Genomic DNA, 25,642 nt, shown 5'->3' with positions numbered 1-25,642 from the left:
TTACCAATATGCCTATTTTGTAAGTAATGTAAAACACATGATAAAGGGATATAACCAAATCATATTATTCAAAGCCAAAGGATTAAGAAACTTTTCTGAGTTTATTTTTTTCTTTTTACTTAAGTATTCAGTTATACCTGCTTGAAAATTTTTGTATGTAAAAAGCATTACAGTAAAGTTTCATGGTGTTCTGAACAATGATTTTCAAAGTGCATTCCATGGAGTAAAAGGTTCCAAGCTTTAAAAAAAAATAAAAATAAAAACACTTTTATAATTTTATGATCTCCCTCATTAGTGGTGTATCAGACTGTAAATTATCTCTTTAGGAGACTTGGGGCCCTGCTCCTGGGTATTTCTTAGTTTACTCCATCTTTACAGAGGTGTAGTGACATTTTCTTTAGATAAACTGACTCATTCCGCAATTTAACTTTCCTGAAAAAGATGCTGTCCCATCCTCATGTCACCTAAATTGCAAAGCATACTGTTCAACACTTAACCAACAACGTAAAACAAGTTCACTCCAGGCAGCCCTCAGAGTTAACCCTGCATTCACGGCTACCCAACAATTATTCAACAGCCTGTTGATAAACAGTATTTATAATGGAGCCAGAAGATTTTGCTAGTCAATCATTTCTCTAGTTGGAGATGTAAAAGCACAGATGTAGCTTCACTGTGCTGAGGAGGATTGTGAGACCACAGGAAGTGCCAGGACACCTTAGTGACATGTGCACGGCGGCAGAAAGGGCCCGAGTGGCCTGTATCTGCATCTCTCCTCTGAACACCCCACTATCCTTGGATTAAGCTAGACTGTAGGGCCCCCACTACCTAGAGAGCTGGTTGAACTAAACTGGGCATTTTTGGTAAGCTTCTTAAAATGGCCTCTGAAACAAGGAATGAATTAAGAAAACGTTTAAGAGACAAGAACACTGTCCTGTGACCCACTGTTAGAAATGTGCCCCCAAGAATACATTTGACAGCAACCTCTGAATAGTCAAACAAACCTTACCTAACTATACGAACATCAATTTCTCCTTTCTCAATTCTGCTAGTAAGACATCACAAAACCAAACCTTATTCTCTACCAGAGTTCAGCTGAACTAAATCTACTGCATTTTCCTGACCTACCAGTCAGAACTCTGTCAAAAAAGATCAGATTAGCATGAGATGACTTCATACTGAATTCATGCTGGAGACGGATGACAACTTCCTCTTCTAGCCGTTTATAAAAATCTGTCTGATCTAGAATTAGCACTAAACCTACTTATGCACATATGCTCTTTCTGCACCTTTCCAAGTTCCTACATCATGGAAACATGCTGTGGTTCCAAACTCAAACTCTCCCAGGGGTTTACACCAGGAGACCTAGGCACATGGGTGCCCTCTGCATCTTTACCCATCTTCTGAAAGTCTAGCCTGTCACTTTCAGTCTGATGGTATTATTAATAGAATACAAAATAAGAGCCACTTCCTCTGTCATGAGTAATATTTTACACTGCTGGGCTGGGCCTAGGCAGGAGCCTAGTTTTACACACAACTTCAGGAGACTTAAAAAATATATATATATATTTTAATCTGTAGCATCGTTTAAAGCCAGCACTCCTCTGGGGCTTTAACTTTCTTGATGCTAATTTATAGGACTGTGACATCCTCTTAATCTGTCCTTGGTTGTTGCCCTTCTTGTTTTATATATTTTTTTTTAAAAATTATAAGCTCAGAGGAACACTACGTGTACCACCATTCTATGTTTATTTGCTTGTCTGATTTTTTGTAACTCTTCACCAAAGACCATTTGGATTGGACGTTCTGAATTATATTTCTGACAGTTTGACAAACTTCCTAGGTCAATATCCTTTTCAGAACTGTCCAGTAATGATCCTGTTTTTTTCCCCTTCCTTGAAACTTACAATATCTACCTTCTGAAAAATTTAGTTTCTATGCATGTCAATCCTTCTTAATCCCCCTGGGCTTCAACAATAAATAACTTGATACGACTGCCTTTTCTGATGGTTTCTGTCATTGCTACTTGGTTAATTACTCTTTAATATTCAGAATTTTGAAAAGTTTTCAAGTTCTCTGCCTTAAAATAATTTAAAACTTCAACAAGGGAAGGCAAGGAACGGGAATTAGATCTCATCAAGCTTTGGCTAGGTAAGGTCTCTCATTTTCTGTGTTGCCACTTCCTGTTTTCAATCTCCATCAGGTACACATCCACCATTTTTTTCCACCCACTTAGGTGGCCTGTAACAAATGAACACAACTATGTTATCTCTGTTCCTCTTTCCAATAAGTCCTCTGGGTTTTTCCATGTGGTTCATGGACTCCCCCTGCAGACGCAGATCTTCTTGGCCTTCAGAGCCCACTGCCTCACCTCCTAATGGGTCTCCCCTTTCTGAATAGGTCTACAGCTTTTTAGCGCTCGATTCTGATCTTGAGTCCCATCCCATCAAGCTTCAGTGACACCTAAAACACATATTAATCCCCTTTTGTAATAAAACTTGACTCACTTTATTATCCATGTTCTATGCATTTTTGCATAGAGACATCTGAGTGATAAAATATTATTTCTAGTCCCTGAACCAATTGTTTCCTCATGTAAATTACTGGCCCTTCCCCCCCGGAGCAGCATTTCGTGCCCGCTGTCCCCCAGCGTGACCAATTTCACTATTTCATCTGGCCTTCTGATCCCTTCCCTTGGGAGTAGGTTTAAAACTCTATCAGACCCTAGGAAATTACATTCTCCTTTGACTATGTGAGATGCAGTTACTTCCGGGCCAAGATGGTTCAGATATCGAAATCCCTTTCACTGACACCATCCATAAAGCCAGTCGTTTTCTATTTTCAAGTCTCAACAACCTGTGAGAACAAATGGCCAAAGTATCACCTATGCTCTCAAAGTCTTTCAATTTCTTCACCAAGGGTCACAGCCCCAGGAAGGATGCTTCCATGAGCCTTCCCTACACTATCCAGAAGATAAAGGTGGAAGACAGTTTGAAGGAACACACAACAAGAAATCTAGGTGAATGCTTAATTACTGTAATCTACAACAGTGCTTCTCGAACTTTAAGCACCTGGGGATCTTGTTAAAATGCAGATTATGGGGGACTTCCCTGGTGGTCCAGTGGTTAAGACTCTGTGCTCCCAATGCAGGGGGTGTGGATTCGATCCCTGGTCGGTGAACTAAGATCCCACATGCTGTGTGGTGCAGCCAAAATAAAAGAAAAAAATCAAATTAAAAAAGAAGACAAAAAAAAAAAAAAAAGCAGATTCTGATGCGGAAGATCTGAGTGGAGCCTGAAATTCTGTATTTTCTAACAACTTCCCGGGCAGAGCTGATGGGATGGCCCATGGACCACACTTAGTAACAAGGTACTAATGTCGCCATAAACCAGGCGTGGAGCATTCCTGAATCATTCTAAGTTTCAGATATACCGTAAAAATAAGCACTGGCCTAGGATTTAAAACAGAAGCAGCATGCTGTGGCAGAAAAGGGGCTGGACTGGATCAGAGGACATTTGCTCTAGGCTTAGTGCAGCCATGTCTTGGCTTTTTGACTTTTAGTCAAACCACTTTGCTTACTCAGGCCTCCAGCTATAAAGCGAGGGGAGGGAGCTATAGATTAGATTACCTCAAAAGTCCTTTCTTAACCAGTGGGTTTATAGATTAAATAAACCTGGTCTTAAAGAAATCAGCAGGAATTCCATTTCCGGCATCATGGCAGATTAGATGCCCAAAGAAACAATCTCGATACAGATCCTCTAAAACTGCTGGATAAATTGCTAAAGATTTCAAATGCTTGGCTGAGGTGATGGAAAAGTAAGGGAAAGTCTTAGAAGAGAGAAACAAAAGTCAGCAGGCACTGGAGCAGTCTTTTCCCAGCTCTGAGTAACAGAGCCTGAATTCAGGAGGGGACAGTCATGGGGGGAGGGGGAGGGAGTAGAAAAAGCTAGGATCCCTAAAATAACACCCTTTGAGGGTGGAAATAAAAAACCACCCACCCTACCTTCCCTAGAGGGATATGGTAGGACCTTGGCTCTGGGCTGGGGACAAAAGAAGTTTCCTTTAGCGTCTGAAACCACAAGCCTGCCTTGACACACATTTGGGGCTAGAATTCACACTACCTTTTTAGCCCAATAAAACTCAAAACAAACCACTGTGGTCTCTCCCCCAACCCCAGGCAGATATACATGCAAACACTTTCTGGAAAAATACACTTTAAACCCAGATCTCCAAGAATTCCCGAAAATAACCCAAGGAACAAAAGGCCACAATCCAAAATAATAAATCAAGTGAGGAAGTAAGATTACTGAATGGAGGTCAGTACAAGTAGCAAACTACTCAATGAAACCTATAAAGGCTACAGATAATTATTTTCTGTATCTGATCATTACAAGGATAAGTTTAAAGGCAACTAGAAGAAAAAAATTAGTAAACTGTAAGATGGATTTAAATAAGCCACAATGCAGCACAGAAAAAATCAAGATAAGTATTAAACAGTCATTTTGAGATATTAAAAGAATGGGGAGGGCTTCCCTGGTGGCGCAGTGGTTGAGAATCTGCCTGCCGATGCAGGGGACACGGGTTTGAGCCCTGGTCCGGGAAGATCCCACATGCCACGGAGCAACTGGGCCCGTGAGCCACAACTACTGAGCCTGCGCGTCTGGAGCCTGTGCTCCGCAACAAGAGAGGCCGCGATAATGAGAGGCCCGCGCACCGCGATGAAGAGTGGCCCCCACTTGCCACAACTAGAGAAAGCCCTCGCACAGAAACGAAGACCCAACACAGCCAAAAATAAATAAATAAATAAATAAAAATTTTAAAAAAATAAAAAAAAAAAGCAAGCCACTAGTGTGAAAAAAAAAAATGCAGTTTAAAAAAAAAAAAAAAAAAAAGAGAATAGGGAGAAGCAATATTCCAAGAGCTAAAGGCTTGGCTACAAATTTTCCAAAACTATTCCAGCTTTAGGAACCCCATCCAGGAGAGATGAATAGAAGGAAATGTCTACATAGACAAACAGCAAAACACTACAAAGAAGAGATCTTAAAAAGCAGCCAGAGAAAAGGCAGATTCCTTACAAATAGCAATGAGACGAATGACAGGGGTTTGTTGCAGGCTGGTCTCCCAGAACGGAAGGTGGCCGCCCACAAAGCTCCAGAGACCTGCCCTGACCTGTGTTAAAGGCAACAGTCTGGGTCAACAAGATTGAACCCCTGGGACTTCCCTGGCGGCGCAGTGGATAAGACTCCGTGCTCCCAGTGCAGGGGGCCCGGGTTCGATCCTTGGTCAGGGAACTAGATCCCGCATGCATGCCGCAACTAAGAGTTCACGTGCCACGACTAAGGAGCCCGCCTGCCGCAACTAAGGAGCCCGCCTGCTGCAGCTAAGACCCAGCGCAACCAAATAAATAAATAAATACATAAATATTAAAAAACTAAACGAAAAAACAAGGTTGGACCCCAGTACCTTAATCATGCCCGAGGAAGTGTTGGCAGCTCCATAACCATGAACACAGACACGTGAACCTGCCCGGCCATATTACGCAGACTCAAGTGCAACACTTAGACAGCCCCCAGTCAAGCCAGGGAAGGGAGCAGTCCTACCCACAGCCACAAATGTGGCACTGGGCCTGGCGAGCAAGGTTCCATCACAGCGTACCTCCGCTGTGTCCCAGCCCTGGGTCACCCCATGGGGTCCAGGCTTCTCCTGGAGTCTGCAGCCTGACCCTGCCAGGGAGCTAAGAGCCACACCAGGAGGGCACAGCGCATCTGTTACTGACCTCTCTCTCCTGTGTTGAGTCTCCCCCACCACTGTTGCTCCAGCAAAAGCCTGATGCATATTCCTGGCCATTTGCCTTCGTTTGCAGAATCTTCAAAAGGCTGAGAGAAGTATACATCCAGCAAAACCGATTTTCAAAACAAGGGCAATATAGGGACATGTTCAGACAGACAAAAACAAACAGAGTTTACTGTCATCAGACCCTCATCAGGGGAACTTCTAAAGGACATTCTTCAGGAAAGAGAAAATTCTGTAGGGAAGATATTATATGCAAGAAGGAATGCCAAGACAATGGTAAATATGCATGTAAACTATACAAGCATTAACTAAACAATTATAATGTCTAAGTTGTAGGCTTAAAATATATTGAAAATACTGGACAATAACAGACTATAATTTAAGATGGGCCAACAGGAATTAAGTGTTCCAAGGTCCCAATATTGTTAGGAAGGACGGTAAGGAGAATGAGTAGCCTCAGACCTTAAGTTAAATATAAATGTTAAAATTTCGAGGGTAAGCACTAGAAAAACAGAAACAATATATAACTTCCACACTCTTCAGGAAAAATGAAAGGGAACAAGGGGATCTTAGTTAATCCAAACAAAGGAAAAATAAGACAAAATTAAAGGACAAAATAAAAAAGTAAAAATGATTCCAAATAAATTGGTAATATTAACAAATGTAAATGGACTAATCTGTCAAGACAAGAAGTATCAGAACAAATTAATAAAAAGTCCAACTACAAACTATTTATAAGAAATAAGCCTAAAATCTAAGGACAAGAAAAGGTGGAAGTAAAAGAATGAAAAATTATATATAATGCAAATAACCAAAATAAAACTAATATAGTTATATTAATATCAGACAAAATGGAAAAAAAAATCATTACTAGGAATAAGGAGGTCATTATCCATGGATGAAAGATTCAATCTGCTAAGAAGACATCAATTCTAAGCTTAAATAGACTTAATAACATCCCCTGAAAATAGTTACAGCAGAAATTACTAGAAATACAAGGTGAAGTTAGCACCATGAACCCTCTCTCAATCAGAAAAATTTCATTCAAGATCTAAACAACCAACAAGCTTAACATAATAGATATATATACAGAATCCTGTACCAATATTAATATATATCTATTTTCCACCTCACATCAAACATTTGTGAAGACTACATACTAAGTCATAATACAAAATTTCAAAGTATTAGTATTATACAGACCCCATTCACTGAACACACGTTAAAAAATTTTAAAAAAACAAAAAGATAATTTTCAAAAATCTATGAGTTGGAAATGTTAAATATCTGATGAGTAAAAGATGAAATCACAGTGGCATTTAGGAAAAAACCAAGCGATGAATTCCTTAAATGCCCATTCCCATTTTATATCACATTTGAAAAACCATACAGCAAACACACTCAAAATCCATTTATGGGAGATTCCGGTGTCTTCTTAAATGGTAGCCATTTTGGAAGACGCTAATTTGAGACAGTAATAAGGGAATAAGGTGATAGGCTAGTAACGGATTTTGGGTAAAGCCAGTATAAATGCTAAGTCAATCAAAAAATTAGCAACATTTATTTCCACTTTCACTGTTTTTCTGTTATGTAAGAAAAATAACTATGATGTAAAGAAGTAGGATTTATGTCGACTTCTCTCAGCCCATCAGCAGTCCTGACTAACTGAGCGCTGATTCTGCAGTTTATCTCCATTTTCGACACCTGGCAAATCCCAGAGAGGTATTAAAGGAATAGGATGACCAGTCTTAGAAACGAAAGATTAAACCAGAGTCTAACAAATCACTTTGCCATCTCAGCAAGTATTTTCAGTATAACAAATACAGAATCAATTGACAAAATAAACCTATTAAGTAAAAGATATTTAATATCAGCCAAGAAATTTAATATCAGCATAAGCAAGAGAATTATCCACACATGGAATGTTTGAAGCAAAGTTGAAGTCTAAGGAATGCCTGTAAAACGATTAATGTAATATGTGAGCCCAACACAGAAGTCATAATCATCATGTTTTATCCTGGAATGACAGCTTACAAGCCACAGCTAAGTAATTTGTTCTGTGACACTGTAGAGAGAAAACTGACTCTCTTCCAGTGGGGACATGCCTCGACTATCTCAATTTCTAGATCATCCAAAAAGAAAACAGCTGTGGTTCCACCACACCACTCCTAGATGTGAAGGTAAAAAAATATACAACAATTAGCTTACTCCTAAATCTTAAAATAGAAATATCTTAAATAGCAGCTGTTTGTAGAATATCCTCATATGCTAGCCCACTGTACACATCTGCCATTCCCAACAATTCCAAGGGAAGCTGTATGAATTGTCTTTTTAGATTTTTTTGGATTTATCTTTACACCTGCAATGGACATTTTAGAACACCAGTAAGATCAATATGGTTCCTTCCATCTAAGTCTTAAGCAGGATAACAGTGTACTTAATCTGAATAGCCAAGTACCTCTTGTTTTCTAATACTGAAAACTACCCAAAGCATTTCTTTATAGCATCACCAATAAATGATACCACTGTATAGTTGTTTAAATCAGAAACCTGAGAGTAGAACTGCTATGTTTAGCAAGTAAAAATACAGGACACCTAGTTAAATTGGAATTTCAGATAAATTACAAACATTTTTTTAGTATAAGTATGTACCAAATATCACACGGGACATACTTATATAAGAGGTTACTCACTGTTCATCTGAAATTCAAGTTTAACTGGGCATCCTGTATTTTACCTGAGAACTCCAAGCTGGGATTCTTCCTCTATTACCTTCTACATGCAGCCCACTCGGCCAAGGCCTATCAATGCTACTTCCTAAAAACATCTAAAACCCATCCACATGGGCTTCCCTGGTGGCGCAGTAGTTAAGAATCCGCCTGCCAATGCAGGGGACACGGGTTCGAGCCCTGGTCCAGGAAGATCCCACATGCCACGGAGCAACTAAGCCCGTGTGCCACAACTACTGAGCCTGCGCTCTAGAGCCCGCAAGCCACAACTACTGAGCCTGCATGCCACAACTACTGAAGCCTGCGCGCCTACAGCCTGTGCTCCGCAACAAGAGAAGCCACCACAGTGAGAAGCCCGCACACCACAACGAAGAGTAGCCCCCGCTCGCTGCAACTAGAGAAAGCCCGCGTGCAGCAACGAAGACCCAACACAGACAAAAATAAATAAATAAATAAAAAATAAAATCCATCCATTTTTCTCCATTTCTTCTGCCACCACCTTGGTCTAAGCCACCAATCTAAGAATCTCCCAACAGCCTCTCTGCTTCTACTTTTGTAGAAATATCACTTATTCTAAATATATCAGCATTTATTTCTGTTAGTATGAAGTTGGTACTAACTTCAAGTTTCTCCTTTCTGGGTCATTATTGGGTAGCAGTAGAAATCTCAAATCTCTAAAGCAGTGTTGAGAGGGACCAATGAAACTGCAACTCCGAAGAAGTGAGGCTTTCATGGTGACCTCTGAAACAGTTCCAAGGAAAGTAACAGTTCTCTTGGGTATGCCGGAGGCAATGACCTCTGTCCATCATTTTGCTAAATGGTGTTTATTGCCACAAAGAGATAAGCTAGGGGAAAAAAACCTGTGCAGCCACGGTAAACTTGGGGCTCAATAAAGTTGGTTTAAAATACTCTCATCTTGGGACTTCCCTGGTGGTCCAGTGGTCAAGAATCCGTCTTGCAATGCAGGGGACGTGGGTTCGATCCCTGGTCAGGGAACTAAGATCCCACATGCTGCGGCGCTACTGAGCCCTTGCACCACAAGAGAGCCCATGCGCCTTAACTACAGAGCTCACGCGCTCCGGAGCCCACGCGCCACAAGTAGAGAGAAGCCCGCGCGCTGCAACAAATAGCCCACTGCAAGGAAAGATCCCATGTGCTGCAACTAAGACCCAATGCAGCCAAAAAAAAAAACCAAATAAATATTAAAAAAAATAAAATACTCTTGTCTTTCAGAAAGAATTCTAAGATTTAGAAAGAGACTGCTTGATTGTGAGACATATTCCTGTCATTTAAACTGCTATTCTAGGGACACCATCCTGGTTAGTGTAACCATCAACCCAAGGTTGCAAAGCCACGGGGCAGGGCATTAGAGAATTTGGTTAGTCAGGAAGTAGGACTCAAATAAAAATATGTGGCACTGACTTTTTCAGATTACCGATGCTTAAGAACAGTTGCTGCCTCCTGACTGATGAATAATTATTTTGTCGTGAGAGCTACAGTCATCCCTGAGTGCTGCTAGCCTGTCACGCTGCCCGATCAATGGATACCAACAAAGCAGCTTATACAGAAATGCCAGTGCAGACTTTAAGATCTGTGTGACGCTGCAGAGCTGTACAAGCTAACCAAATTAAACACAAATTACTGTCGTAGAAATAACTGGCAGGTCTAAAGAAAGCAGGATTCCCTGTATATCAAAAAGCCATAGAATTGTTACAAATGACTCTTAGATCATAGAACATGATGGCAATTCAAGTGTTTCAAAGTTCTTACAATGTAAATTTGAACATTCATCTATTTAATACAGAACACCAAGTCTTAATGTTGTTGGTACTGAACAAAGAAACTATTCATGCTCTTTCCACATGAAACAAGCATTACAAATGAAGTCCCAACAGCCTCTTACAAGAGTGAGTTACTTTATTCAGAATCCAGTTATCATTACTCAATAAACAAGCCTGTCTGTGGATAAAGCCTAATCACGCTACCAAAATCGTTCTTGGAAGCCCTATCCAAGATACGTTTTTTTGGTATATCTTCTTCTCTACAGTGGAAAATGAAATTTCAGGGTATGGATATCCTGGCAGAGGCCAACATTAGAGATGAGAAAAAGGTATGAATGTTTGCACCGGGGTCCAGTCAATCCCCATACAAAGAAGTGTGGGCGCTGCAAGATCGCACAAGCTTTAAAGTCTGCCCTTGTATCTCATGTATAATCTGCTTCGTTGGTCCCCACTGATCACACAACATCAGGACGGGCTGGCAGCATTCCGATAAACTGGCTCCCACATCCAAAATTCTCTGTAAAATGACTCATTCCCAGCTCCTTTTGGCACCTGGGACTACAGACCCAAGGACCAGCAAGCTGTTTCACTAGAAATGCACTGGACGTCTACTTGGAAAAGTGAGCTTTCTCATAAGGGACTTCCCTTGGAGGCTGAGGATCAGAAACTCTTGAACCATAACTGCTTCGAGGCCATTTCAGCCTTTGCTCGTGGGACCCAAATCCTCACCGGGATGCCGGTGATCATGACTGTCGTGCCTCAGCGCTCAGGAGTTCAGAGCCTTCACATGCACTTACAGTAAGGTCCACTGCTCGGCAGACAACCTCTGGCAGGTTGGACCTGGGCTTTTCTCAGAATCAGGCCTCCCGCAGAGGCTCTCTCCCAGCCCAGGAGGGCAGGGATCTGCCCAGGCATTTGCTTGAGGGCTGAAGTCGGCGGTAACAAGACGCGGTGATGGGGGGCACCTGCGTCTACCCCGCAGGCGGGACGTCCCCGAGCCGCGCGGTGCCGCCCGAGAGTACAAGCCGGCGGCATGGGGCCGAGCGCTGGGACCCGGCGCCGGGGGTCTGGGGGTGGGCGTCGGGGGTCCGCCGAGCCCACTTACACCCCACGCCCCCCCCCAACCCGCGCGCGGCCCCTTCCGGGTGAGCCGCACCGCGACGGCGGGACCCGCGTGGCCGGCCGGGCTCCGCCTGCGCTCGGCTCCGCCGCGGGGTGGGCCCCGGTCCGGCTCGCGCTCCTGCCCCCGCGGCCTCGGGCCCCCAGCGGGCCTGGCCTCTGCCCGCGGCTCGGCCCTTCCCCGGGGCCGGACGCTCACCTCTCCTTGGAGTAGAGCTGCAGCTGCTGCTCGCGCGGCTTCTTCCGGATAAACGCCATGGAGAGAGGGAGGGAGGGCGGCGCGGGCGGGGCGCGCGGCTCCGGCTCCGGCTCGGACTCCTCCGCCGCTCCGCTGCGCCGCCAGCCGAGGAGGTCGGGGAGCCGCGGAGGCGGGCCCGGCAGCAGGCCTGCGAGGCCCGGCCGGGAAAGCGCGCCTGCGGCCTGGCGTCCCGAGCGGCGGCGCTGGCGGCCCGGAGCCCACGCTGCGCCCGGCGTCCGGCAGCGCTCACCGCCGCATCCTCTCGGCGTGGGGACTCGGGGCGCCGTGACTCAGGCCGGAGGAGGGGCGCGCAGTCACCCGAGGCGCCCCGAGCTCAGCCGCCGGGTGCCCGGTACCCAGAGGCCGGCCTAGGGTCGCTCCTTAGGCCCCAAACGTCCGCCGCTTCACCAGCCACCCCGCAGCTCCGTTTCGCTACTTTACGCTTGAAGACGGAAGCCGGCCCGTAATCTCTGCCAATTTGTTGGCCACAGGGGTTCCGAATAACATTTGGGCCTTTCATCTCTTGGTAATTGAAATAATTAGTCACATGACTTTCTCTTTTTCTTAACAGCTTTATGTAACTCACATGCCAAATAATTCAGCTATTTATAGTGTACCGTTCAATGGTGTTTAGTATATTCACATATATGTTCAATTATCATTACCGTTGAAACTAAGCAGGACCCGCGGGGCTGGAGGATCCTGGGTACCAAAGCCTTGTGCTCCTTGTTTTTTGTTTGAAGAAAAAGGCTTTGGTCTCCTAGGCCTTCCCTGAGTTGCAAAGGGCAGATTCAAACAGCTACTAATCAGGGAAGTGAGGGAAGGCAGAAACAAAGGAAAAGCAGTCAAACAATAGTGCTTCTACAAAGCAAACTCCTAGTTCCTCCTCAAGGGAAACACATAATCTATCTCTGAGCTCAGAATCCTGTAGGAACTAAGGCCCCCAACCAGGTGGAGGATGGTAACTTCAGGCTGAGCCCAGGATTCCTGGAGCTCCGCCCTGTGACCTCCACCAACCAATCAGATAAGTCACACACCCTTCCTTGCTCACCCCAAATTTCGCCTGTAAAAACTCTTCCCTGGAAACCATCCAGGGAGTTCAGGTCTTTTGAGCACGGGCCACCGGTTCTTCTCGGCTGGCCCCTGCAGTTAGCCTTTCTCTGCTCCAGACTCTGACGTTTTCAGTTTGCTCGGCCTTACTGTGCGTCAGGCCCGCGAACTTGGGTTTGTCAGCACAGTTTTGGAACATTTGCACCACCTGAAGAAACCCACCCACCAATACCCTTTAGTTATCCCTGCAAGCCTCCCAACCCCATCAAACACTAGTCAACTTAGTCTCTAGGAATTTGCCTATTCTGGACATCTCCTAAAATGGAATTATAGATTATATAGCCTTTTATGTCTGGCTTCTTTCATTTAGCATAATGTCTTCAAGGTTCCTCTCAATACTGTAAACAGAGAGGGTTAGGGGGTCCACAGAGAAAGGGAACCAGGCATGGCTTTCTTGACATAAGCATTTTGTGATCTAAGCCTGGACACAATGCTTGTCCTTGAACCGGTCTCAGTAATAATGAACTTAAGAGAATAAAAGGACAAACTTATCAGGCAGGAGAAGCAACAACAGCAAAGATAACAAATCAGTTGTAAAGACTCCCAGTTCTATTTCAATGGTAAAGACTAGCCTAAAACACTGCCTTGAGCTGTTTTGCAGAATTTAAATCCCGTCTCCGGTGCCCAACCACCAGATCAAGTGGAATCTAAGGGATGATGATGGTGACCTTTTCTGACCCTCGAGTTCAATCAACTAAAGTTTGGACTCTGCCTACTGCCCAAGCCCCTTCATGAATATGCATGTACCCATAGCACAGGACTTCCCTAATTTTGTTGTTTGGAGAGACACTGCTCTAGGAAACACTCGCAGTGTTCTTATTCACTGCAAGTCATAATAAACCCTTTCTTCTCCCAGTCTTTGGCTTGGTTGTGTCTTTTGCCTCTACACCCACCAAGAGGTGAATCCAGTTTTTGGGTAACAGTAAGTCATTCCTTTTTATGGCTGAATAATACTCCATTGTATGGATTTACCACATTTTGTTTATCCATTCAGCAGTTGATGAACACTTCAGTTTGTTTACACCATTTGGCTATTATGAGTAATACTATGAACATTCATGTACAAGTTTTTGTATGGACATAATGTTTTCATTTCTGTTGACTACATACCTAGGAGTTCCATTTCCACCAGCAGTGTATAAGGATTCCAATTTCTTCACATTCTCAGCAACACTTGTTATTATCTGACTTTTTGATTATAGCTATCCTAGTGGATGTGAGTTATGACTCCTTAATATATCCTAACAATGAGCCTGTGGTTGTTCACCTTTGAGGGGTTCTTAAATAACAAACTTTGAGTTGTATATATGCTGACACATACCTAATATTGTATTACAGACCAGGTTCTGAAGGGTTAAATTTTTAAAGCTTCAAGGTCAATGTGTATTTCAGCTCTCTAGTATGTGGAAAACAATATGCATAAGGTGGCCACCATTACAATTTTTTTGGAATGAATAAAGGTACATGGGTGCCCTGTGACCTGGATTGAGTCTAATTGAAACCGTGGACCTCATATTAGGACTTGAACCCATGGGCCAGGACTGGAACCCAGCCAAAACCCAAATTGGGACTTGAACCCACGGTCTTTTAATTGAGATCACACACCTGGTCTCAGGACTTAATGAAGCTCAGGTTCTTTATGTCTCATCACAGAAAGAGTTCAGTGAGTGGCAAAGTGATGTGTAAGAAGTTGATTTATTCAGAGAGATACACCCTCCACAGACAGAGTGTGGGCCATCTCAGAAGGCGAGAGGGCCCGAAATACAGGCTGGGTAATTTCATAGGCTAATGAGTGGGAGGATTTTTCCAACTATTTGGGGGAAGGGGTGGGGTTTTCCAGGAATTGGGCCACTGCCCACTTTTCAACCTTTTATGGTCGGCCTCAGAACTGTCATGGTGCTGGTGGGTGTGTCATTTAGCTTGCTAATGTATTACAATGAGCATATGAGGCTCAAGGTCCACTGGAAGTTGAATCTTCTGCCTAGTTGGACCTAGTTGGTTCTCACCAATTTTTGTCATGTCCTATGGCTATGTCATTCTTTTAAAGGTTGTGTCCTGCCCCCTTTCCTCCTGTTTTGTAATGACCAAGTGCTACACAGAATCTATACTGTAAAAAGATGTTGGCAACATTAGCCCAATGTTCCTATAGGAAATTGTGATGTAGTCGGGTAGCCAAGACCAACATGAGCAGGTACATGATGAAATAAGATAATAAAATTTGCCAAGAGGTACAACATGATAACTTTCTATATGAGAAGTACTACAATAGATGCTATGAGTTCGGAAGAGAGAATTCATCTTGGCTGGAATAAGGCAAGAAAACAGCATGCAAGTTTTCTTCATTTAGTTAAACAGTAAAGGATGATGTGACCCTGCTGGGTGGAGAGTGACGATTCTCTCCCTGACCGAACTCTAGCCACGCCCCTCTGAGCTTTCTTCTCAACTAGGCCTCAGCCTTGGCCTAGAAAAACTACAGACCCTCAGCACAAATGATTTTGCCCACCACCCTCCCGCCACATCAAAAGACTTGTACAAACACTAACAGCTTTTTTTAAACAACTATCTTTTTTTTTTTTTTTTGGCTGCATTGGGTCTTCGTTGCTGCGCGCAGGCTTTCTCTAATTGCGGCAAGCGGGGGCAGGCTTCTCATTGTGGTGGCTTCTCTTGCTGCGGAGCACAGGCTCTAGGCACACAGGCTTCAGTAGTTGTGGCATGTGGGCTCAGTAGTTGTGCCTCATGGGCTCTAGAGTGCAGGCTCAGTAGTTGTGGTGCATGGGCTTAGTTGCTCTGCGGCATGTGGGATCTTCCCAGACCAGGGCTCGAACCTGTGTCCCCTGCATTGGCAGATTGATTCTTAACCACTGCACCACCAGGGAAGTCCCAACACTAACAGTTTCTGACAGCTCAAGGCCTCATCCCTAAGATGACCCCAAACCCCCTTAAGTGCCTGCCTGAGAAAGCTCAAGGCTGCCCAAAGAATTTACTGTTTGTTATAGCCAACACCTGACATGGGCCCCGACTGCTGTTTCTTAGGGCATTTACTAAAAAGGACATACAGCTGTGAATTCTTTCTCTGAACCCTTGAGATGTATTTGTATCTCTTACAACCCAGGAGAGCCTTTCTCAAGGACTTGAACGCCATTCCTTTGAAATACAATCATCAGGAAGGACAGGGCTTCTGTCTCCTGGTCTCCGCGCTAAGCTAACTGCCAGCCAGCAGATGGAGACACGGCATTTACACCCCCTTTTTGTGATTTTGCACTTCCCAGCCTTATCTTCGACAAGAGAAGGGGAGGAAACTCACTCAAAGGGATTTTCTTGAACAACAGCTCAGAAGGATACGCCTCTGCTGTCACAGGGTGTGTGTTTGTGGAGAACTAAGGGAGAACTTAGGCGGGAGCTCCCTCACCCTCCCACCCCAAATCACCAGCCCCCGGCATCTGCTCCCTTCTCCTCATTCCTGCTCTTTCGAAGTATATTTGCTCCCATCAAAGGCAAACTTCTCCTTCCCACTCAACACAGCCTTTGTAATTATCCTTTCTCTCCTCCCTCTTTCTCTCTCTTGCTTTGTCTATTTCTCCCTCACTTTTGAGCCATTCCCACTGAATATAAATATAGTTTTCTTTTTTTTAAATGTATTTTTATTTATTTGGTTGCACCGGGTCTTAGTTGCGGCATGCGGGATCTAGTTCCCTGACCAGGGATTGAAACCGGGCCCCCTGAATTGGGAGCATGGAGTCTTAACCACTGGACCGCCAGGGAGGTCCCTAAATATAGTTTTCAAAAAATGTTCCCTTTATCCCACATCTCCCTCCATCTCCCCATTCTCAGCGAAACTTCTTGAAACATCTGCCTCCCATGCTGTCTCCATTTTCTCTCCCTGCCTGGTCATCGATCCATCCCACTTGGACTTCTGGTTCCACTCTGATGCTTCTTGTCAGTTCACCACACTCACTGGTCACTTCTCCACCCTCGATCTTCTGAACGCTCTGCAGAATTCAGTGCAGTTGAACATGGCCTTCAACACAGCTCCTCGTCGGAGCTCTTCCCCCTTTACTTCCGAGACCCCACAGTTTCCTTGCTTTCCTCCTACCTTGCTTCTTCCTCTTTCTCAGTCTCCTTGGTTGCTTTCTCTCCTGCATAACTTCTTAATGTTGAGTCCCTGTACTCACTGTACAGGTCATTCCAACGAGTGCCGTGATTGGGTGGCGGGCGAGGGGAGGATAACATCTTCTGTTTGTGTGTGTGTGAATTAAATTTAGTAGCAAATTTCCATGGTTTTCTCACATGGATATCTACCAGGGGAGACATGGGGGAAAAAATCTCAGGATATACAGCCAAGTAAAAGTTTTTAGTGGAGGCTGATTGAGAGGTTACTTTGAAATGGATGTCCCTCAGGAAATAGAAGTTTTAGGACATTGGACTTCCACTGAAGCTGAGGAAAACCTTGAGCCAGTCTTACCTTGACCTTGAGTTGCTGTCAACCATAGTTTGAGGTAATAATACCTACCTCAAATGAAGGTGATTGTGAAACCGCATAACTCAGATTGGGACTTGAACCCACTGTCTTTTATATTGAGATCACACACCTGGTTTCAGGACTTAATGAAACTCAGGTTCTTTATGTCTCATCACAGAAAGAATTCAGTGAGTGGCAAGATGATAGGTAAGAAGTGGATTTATTGAGAGAGATACACCCTCCACAGACAGAGTGTGGGCCATTTTGGAAGGTGAGATGCCCCGAAATATAGGCTGGGTAATTTCACAGGCTAATGAGTGGGAGGATTCTTCCAACTATTTTGGAGAAGGGGCAGAGATTTCCATGAATTGGGTCACTGCCCACTTTTTGGCCTTTTATGGTCGGACTCAGAACTGTCATGGTGCCCATGGGTGTGTCATTTAGCTGATGTATTGCAATGAGCGTATAATGAGGATCAAGGTCTATTGGAAGTTCAGTCTTCTGCCATCTAGGGCCTAGTTGGTTCTAACCAGTTTTTCTTGTGTCCTCAACAGCTATGTCATTCTTTTAAAGGTTGTGCCCTGCCCCCTTCCCTCCTGTTTCAATTGCACATCGCAGGAGATACAGTAAGCTCTGGGAGAGACCTTATCCCTTCCTCCCGGCCCCCTGATTCTCATCCCCATAAAACTCAGAGGTTTGTTCTCTTGAAACAATTTCCATTCAGAGCTGTTTTGCATACACAAAACACATCTTTGAGCTCTTGATAATGTTGTTATTTTCACTTCACAGACTAAGCTCTAAAAACGTTAAAGAGCTTTGTACTCATCAGTCTTTAAAAATTGCACCTGGGGGCTTCCCTGGTGGTGCAGTGGTTGAGAGTCCGCCTGCCAATGCAGGGGACACGGGTTCGAGCCCTGGTCTGGGAAGATCCCACATGCTGCGGAGCAACTAGGCCCGTGAGCCACAACTACTGAGCCTGTGTGTCTGGAGCCTGTGCTCCACAACAAGAGAGGCCGCGACAGTGAGAGGCCCACGCACCGCGATGAGGAGTGGCCCCCGCTCGCCGCAACTGGAGAAAGCCCTCGCACAGTAACGAAGACCCAGCACAGCCAAAAATAAATTAATTAATTAATTTTTTTTTAAATTGCATCTGGTTGCAGATGAGGATATGCAAATTTATGTACCTCCCATTTGCAAGGTATCACTTGTCAGAGTAAACAAGAACATTGTTTTTACTGTATTCTGTTTGCAAAATAAATATTTTTCACTAGTGTGTATCTGCTTAAGTTAATTTTTAAAATCTTATGAAGACATAAATATTTACCTATCACCCTTTCTTAAGTTAGAAGCGGTAGCATACATTTTTTTACCTAGAAAAAATGCCTATTTTTTACCTAGAAAAGAAAGGGCAATCTCCATTCTCTTATGTATGTTATGAGTTCCTTCCATGAGGCCTTTGAGCCTGTGTTCTCTCTGCCTAAGTTGCCTGTTTACCTTTCTCCCACCATTTCTCCCTGTTGAAATCCTACCCATACTTTAAGTTGCCACTCAAGACTTTGAAGTCTTCCCCGATGCACCCAAGGGGAGTTCATCTCACATGCATTCACTCAGTACGTTTATTTCACACCTGTATACATCAGGCAAGGTGGTGGCCACTAGGCAGTGACTTCACAAATCTCACAGTCAGGTGGGGACTTTAGCAGTGATCCCATTCCACCTTATTAGGGTATGTCTCCACATTAGGTTGGAATCTTTGGGGACCAGGAACAGTGAGTTGTTGGTCATTGTAGCCACATTGCCACTCACCACAGCGTTGTGCACTTATGATGCTCAATAAATATTTGTTAATATTGTACCTTTTTTTTGTCACCACTCTGTTATGATTTGTTGCACTATAAGTAATAGAAAACTCAGTCAACAAGTGGAGTTCATTTTCTCATTATTGGTATTGTTTGAATAGCTTAGTCATCTGATGACTTTTCTCTTAGTCCTGTAGTCTTTTGGTCACAAGATCACCGCTTCATCACCACGATCAACCTGGCTTCTGAGCTCAAATAAGGAGGAAAGACAGTCAGCCTTGCTTGTTCCTTTTGCCAGGCAATCAAAAGCACTCCCAGAAACACACTCCAGACTCCCACTTACGTCTCATCAGCCAGAACTGTTATATTGGCAAGCCCATAGCAGCAGTGAAGACTAAGAAAAACAAGTATTTAAAATTTGCAGGCATGGGACTTCCCTGGTGGTCCAGTGGTTAAGAATCCGCCTTCCAGTGCAGGGGACGCGGGTTCGATCCCTGGTCGGGGAACTGAGATCCCACCTGCCGCGGGGCAACTAAGCCCACGGGCCACAACTACAGAGAAACCAGTGCACTGCAACGAAAGATCCCACATGCTTCAACTAAGACCCGACGCAGCCAAAAATAAGATAAATAAATAAATAAATAATAAAATTTGCCGGCAGGATAGTGGAAAGCATACAGGAAGAAGTGGGTAGGGAATGTTCTTGGGTCACCCGACCAGCAATGTGTACCCCATTACTAACATAAAAACAGCCAACAACTGGACATTGATGGCTCTTCTTAAGGAAGATCACTTTTTTTTTTTTAATTTTTATTTATTTATTTATTTATTTTTGGCTGTGTTGGGTCTTCGTTTCTGTGTGAGGGCTTTCTCTAGTTGCGGCAAGTGGGGGCCTCTCACTATCGTGGCCTCTCTTGTTGCGGAGCACAGGCTCCAGACACGCAGGCTCAGTAGTTGTGGCTCACGGGCCTAGTTGCTCCGCGGCATGTGGGATCTTCCCAGACCAGGGCTCGAACCCGTGTCCCCTGCATTGGCAGGCAGATTCTCAACCACTGTACCACCAGGGAAGCCCAGGAAGATCACTCTTTGAGACTTTTATTTTCTTCTTTATTTTCTCTTCAATAAAAATTTATTGACTGTTTACTGTATGCCAGGAAATGTTCTAGGTGCTGGAGACACAGTTGTGAATAAAGTAAAGTCTTACCCTTATGGAACTTACATTCTGATGAGATTGACAGATTTAAAGAGCAAGTGATATAAATTCAGGCAGGGATAAGTACCAAGAAGAAAAATAGAGCAGAGTAAGGGACAGTGAAGTGACAGTGAAGGGGGTAGGCACTGCTTTAGATAAGGGGGTCATCGAAGCCCCTTCTGATGACTGATAGTTGAACTGGTAAATGAATGAAGTCAGAGACTTACATGTGAAGACCTTGGGCAAAGGCATTCCAGACAGAGGAATAGAAAGTGCAGCAGCCCTGAGACAAGAGCTGTAGCAGCTGGAGCCCCTGAGGGAGGGACTGAGGCAACAAGGGGCCAGAAGGCATGTGGCCAGGGAGGGTGCTAGATGATTCATCATTATTATTATTATTATTATTGTCATTGTTAGTAATGTGTGACAGAAGCCACTGCAGGATTAAGAGCAGGAGAGTGACATGATCTGATTTAAATTTTAAAATCTGACTACAGTGTAACTAGCCTGATGGAAGCTCAGAACATAAACGGACAGCTTTAAAAGTGCGATGGGAACAGTTACCAGCTCTTTTCCTTTTCATTTCTTGCTTAAATAACAGAGAGAATGTTCAGCTTAGGTACCTGGAAATCAGAGGTATAATGGGCTTCAGGGTTCCTTGAGCCAGTGGCTTAACAATGTCATCGAAGACAGTTTCCCTCCATCTATGTTAGACCTTCAGCATCATTTAACTGGATTGGAAGTCTAATTCTCTTCCACACAGGGCTGATGGGTATTTGCTGGTAGCAAACTAGCTGCGCACTTTCTCCCTCAGGGCGAGAGGTCACGGGTAGCCCAATGTGCATAGCAACAGACCAGGGTTGCTCTTGACCAGACCCCTTAGGTCATGGCTACCCTTTGTATGTCAAAGACTTTGTCGAAGGAAATGGAATCGTCCATGGGATTTAGACGGAGGCCATCTCTATAGTTGAAGGTGGGAGTCAGCTTTCCCCAGAGCATATGGGCTAAGTGAAGAAGGGGAGGAAAAACAAGCGAAAATGTGCATGTGAGAAGGACCAGGTTGTGAGGCAGCAATGAGGTGCTAGGCGGGCACCACGGGCACCACTTGTGTTTCCTCACCGTAAGCAATGTGGGGCGCACCCCTTCTCCCTTTCTTGCCTGTCAAGGCTTTTGATTTAGTGCTGAGCTTACTGGAGGATGAAGACCTCACATTTTCTCAGACAATTCTTACAAACTAGATTAAAAAAAATTTTAATGACTTTCCCATGTAGATAATATTGTTTCTGAAGCGCTGATTCTTACGTCCAGTTGCAAAATCACCGTGTGCGTCAGGAACTACATACGCCCATGCTTGCATCAGTGTCCCCTCCCCGGGTAATGACAGCTGTCCAAGGGCACCTGTCAGCTGTCACCTGCACAGTTCATTCTCCCTGCGTGAGTAAAGATGACGGTAACTGCTAGAACCACTCCTCATTTAGGATCTTCTCCCTTGTACTTTGTAAATCCAGGAACTTTTTACCAGGCACGTTACCCACCGGAGATTAGAACAGATTAGATTAGATTAGATTAGAAGGTAAGCAGGAAATGATAAATAAAACAGTGATTAAAGATATACATTATCTCCTCTCAAATACAGAAATGTCAACTTCATTAATAAATACATGAAAATTAAAACAAAATGCAGACTTCCCTGGTGGCGCAGTGGTTAAGAATCCGCCTGCCAATGCAGGGAACATGGGTTCAAGCCCTGATCTAGGAAGATCCCACATGCCGTGGAGCAGCTAAGCCCGTGTGCCACAACTACTGAGCCTGCGTTCTAGAGTCCAGGAGTCACAACTACTGAGACCATGTGCCACAACTGATGAAGCCTGCACGCCTAGAGCCCATGCTCCACAACAAGAAAAGCCCGTGCACCGCAACTAGAGAAAGCCCGCATGCAGCAACAAAGACCCAATGCAACCAAAAATAAAATAAATTTAAAAATAAATAAAGTAATTAATTTTTTAAAATCCATATTAATATTTTCTTAGTCATTTTAGGCCTACCACTGAGGATTCCTCATGTTCTTCCATAAAGAGTCCAGGCTCACAAATTCCCACCCCCGCTTCCATCTAGCCTCTCCAGGACTAAGTAGTTCTGCCTCAGGATCAACTGGGGGCTTGTTAGAAACACAGATTGCTGGGCCCACCCTGAAGTTTCTGATCTAGTAGATCTGAGGTGGGATCTGGCATTCTGCATTTCTATTAAGCTCCCAGGTAATACTGATGCTGGTCTTGTGACCGCTCTTTGAGAAACACTGCTTTAGAACAACAAATTCCTTTCCAGTCTTAAAGAGAGCACTTCCACTCCCTTCCATTCATCCTAGTGTCAGCAAATACGCAAACCCTGGGGTGCTCACATGTTACTGCAACTGCAAGCACTTATCAGCACGTTTTCCCCAACAAATACAGCTCCCCTTCTCAAAGGAATTGTGTGCCAGGTTTAAAGGAAAGATGCCATTTTTCCCGCACTGTGTTGCCCCATCATCATAATTGTCAATATTACTGCCATCTGAATTTATGATGTGATTACTTTGTAGAAAACACTACGCTTAGTACTTTGCATTCATTTATTCTTCAATCCTGTTGGGAGCTAATTCTCCATGAATCTCTCACATTTCTCCATGTTAGGCATCATCAGTCAATTTGTTCAGAAGTATTTCCATTCCAGGAGAGTAAAGATCGAGAGCATCCTCTCCCTGGAGACATCCAGGAGAGTAACGATGAAGACCTCACCCTCCCTGCCCCAGGGAAGACTTGCTAACATCTCAGGATAATTAATGTAACAGTCCTCTCCAGAGCACAGAGTGGCCAGGTTTGCCAGCAGCCTCTGGGTGCGGTTGGGGGTTTCTGAAGCTCTCGGTATTCCGGAGCTGTGACGCAGGACCACTGTGCACCCACGTCCACTGGGCCTCTTCATTTCTCCCATGTGACTTCAGGGGCAAGGAGACTGATGCTGACTCGAAGCTCATGCTGCCTGCTGCGCCGTAAGTAACACACTATCCAAATCCACGTGGGCGCATTGTCCCCATACCAGCCAAATCTAGGGACATTTGCCAAGCCTATCTAGCAGCTGTCACCGGCCACTCCTGAGGAACTGCTTGACTTCCTGGCAAATCTCTAAGATTGCTCTGTTATTTCCATTCTTTGGAAGAGAACAACTGAAGCTTTAGGCAGTTTAATAACATGTCCAATGGTAAGTGACAATGTCAATTACTAAGTGACAAGTGACAAGATTTGATCTCATGTCTGCCTGACTAGAGTCTACTTTCTTTGCAATTGTACATTTCTAGTAGCAATTCTGAGGCCTTTAAAAAAACTAAGAATCAGAAGTCCTCATTCCTGTAGTAAAGCTCTAAGTAACCTCACAGGAAGAAAACAAATTTTTCCACTCCTGTCAATACACCCGAGGGGAGCCCCAAAGAGTGAGAGCTGCTCCTGGACAATCTTCCCTGAGAGCAGTGGCTTCAAAGGGAAGAAGGTGGGAGGGGGAAGGGCAAACTCATGTTTCTGACATCATCTTAAAGTTTGCTTTTCCTCTGTTTCTCTTAGTAATTTATAATATTTGTAAATCTGTACAAATATTGTAAATCTGTAAATCTGTATTTCAATCAGGTTTATCAAGGTACAGTTTACATACAACAACACTGCTCAATTTTAAGTGCGCCACGCGATGCGTTTTGACAAACGTGTACAGTCCCGTGACCTCCACCTTGCTTGTGGTACAGATATTTCCATCACCCTAAAATGTTTCCCTGTGCCCTGTTGTAAGTAAGCCCCGTGTCCTTTCCTGGTTCCTGGCAACCACTGATCTGCTTTCTGTCTATTGATTTCCCTTTTCTAGACTTTCATATAAATGGAATTATGACGTATGTAGTAACTCCTGTCTGACTTCCTTCCCTCAGCACAGTGTTCTTGAGATTCATCCGTGTGGTCACCTGGACTACTGGTTCATTCTTTTCTTTTTTTCCTGAACAGTAATCCTTGTGTGAATACACCACAATTTGTTTATCTCTTCAACAGTTGATGGAAATCTGGGATGTGTTCAGTGTTTTGGGCTATTATGAATAAAGCTGCTATTAACATTTTTGAGTACAAGTCTTTGCCGGAATATATATTTTCTCCCACGTCCTGGGGGCTATCTCCTGGAGGTTCCCAGGGTAAAACCCAGCTCTTAGCATGGCATATGATACTTTTTAAGAGCCTTTCTCTATCTTTCCCACTGTATCTCTAAATATTTTCTGACACAAAGTTTGTAGTCCATTCATTCATTAATCCAACATCTGTGCACCCAAACAATGCGAAGGGCTGGGGATAAATACGAACAAAGCAGAGACAATCCCAGTCCTTACAGAGCATCTAGTGGGTAAAACTGACTATAAACAAACAAACATATAAAATGATTGCAGGGAATTCCCCGGCGGTCCAGTGGTTAGGACTCCGTGCTTTCACTGCCGAGGGCCCAAGTTCAATCCCTGTTTGGGGAACTAAGATCCCACAAGCCACGTGGCACGGCCAAAAAAAAAAAAAAAACAGTGATTGCAGATCATGAGTGCTACAAAAGAAACAAGAGATGAGATGACACTAGCTAGCTGTCATAGGGCAGAGGAAAATGTGGTTGGAGGTGAGAAGATCATAGAACAACAGACTGGGAGGTCGGCTGGGTCAGCCGTGTGGGTGCAGATGTCATCAAGAGTAATGATTAGGAGGGTAGGAAAGAGGAACTCGGTGAGCCCAGAGCCAAAGCCTTTCATGAAGCAGGTGGATTCCCAAGATGTCATTAGATGATAAACCCTGATGTCACTAACTTCTAAGGAATTCTGGTTTTTGAAGGAGGGAGGAAAAGAAATGATTTGAATGCAGCAAAATGGAGCAAGGAAGATGCTTATCTCTTGGTCTTAAGGTACTTGGGTGTAAGAACCCAGGATTACACAGGACAAAGGACAAAGAGTTTGGGAGGATAGGGGAGAATGGCGAGGAGTTGGGATTCAGAGTGAGTGTCCTGTGTCAATGGCTTGAGAAGTTTGGGCTACTAATGATAACAGGAGTAAATAGAAGATAAATGGGAGGATGGGTGGGAAAATTGTAGTTTTGGGTCCTGAATATATGGTTCCATGGCTTCTGCTTTCTCCAAGATTCAGAAGCCTGACAGGGGTGCTTTGACTGGCAGTCTGCACATGCTTGTCCCCACACTCAGGCCTTTGCAAAGCTGTTTTGACTCAGTCATTTCCCTGTGCTCTGACTTCCCGTTCACGATTCAAGTCAAATTTCACTTCCTCTTTGAGCTCCCCCATCACCGTTTTTACCGACCCGCAGCCTGAGTGAGACAGAGCAGACTCGGAAGCTCCAGCCTCACAGCCTCCCGTTCAGAGGCTAGGTTTAGCTCACAC

General features: G+C 44.2%; 1 protein-coding gene and 1 long non-coding RNA gene across 7 annotated transcripts in view; one reads left to right on the top strand and one right to left on the bottom strand.

Moving 5' to 3' along the window:
- Nucleotides 1-12,058, bottom strand: part of NSMAF (neutral sphingomyelinase activation associated factor) — a 63,285-nt gene extending 51,227 nt beyond the window's left edge. For 4 of the 6 annotated variants that reach the window (XM_082364679.1, XM_082364675.1, XM_082364676.1 and 1 more), the window contains exon 1: nucleotides 11,619-12,058. In XM_082364679.1, the coding sequence (XP_082220805.1) occupies nucleotides 11,619-11,677 (59 nt within the window). In that variant the 5' untranslated portion in view covers nucleotides 11,678-12,058. Of the gene's footprint in view, nucleotides 1-5,773; nucleotides 5,874-11,618 lie in introns of all 6 variants that reach the window. The other 2 variants (XM_082364673.1, XM_082364674.1) reach the window with 1 other exon arrangement.
- A 12-nt stretch (nucleotides 12,059-12,070) lies between these two features.
- On the top strand, nucleotides 12,071-13,622 carry LOC309615291. The gene is made up of 2 exons (XR_014236706.1): nucleotides 12,071-12,183; nucleotides 13,369-13,622. It is a non-coding gene; the product is annotated as an uncharacterized lncRNA (long non-coding RNA).
- Nucleotides 13,623-25,642: the final 12,020 nt, after the last annotated feature.

Source organism: Balaenoptera borealis (genome assembly GCF_965194805.1).
Source record: "Balaenoptera borealis genome assembly, chromosome: 17".
Taxonomy (NCBI): domain Eukaryota; kingdom Metazoa; phylum Chordata; class Mammalia; order Artiodactyla; family Balaenopteridae; genus Balaenoptera; species Balaenoptera borealis.
The sequence above is the reverse complement of the archived record's forward strand: the minus strand, read 5'-3'. Positions and strand labels throughout refer to the sequence as shown.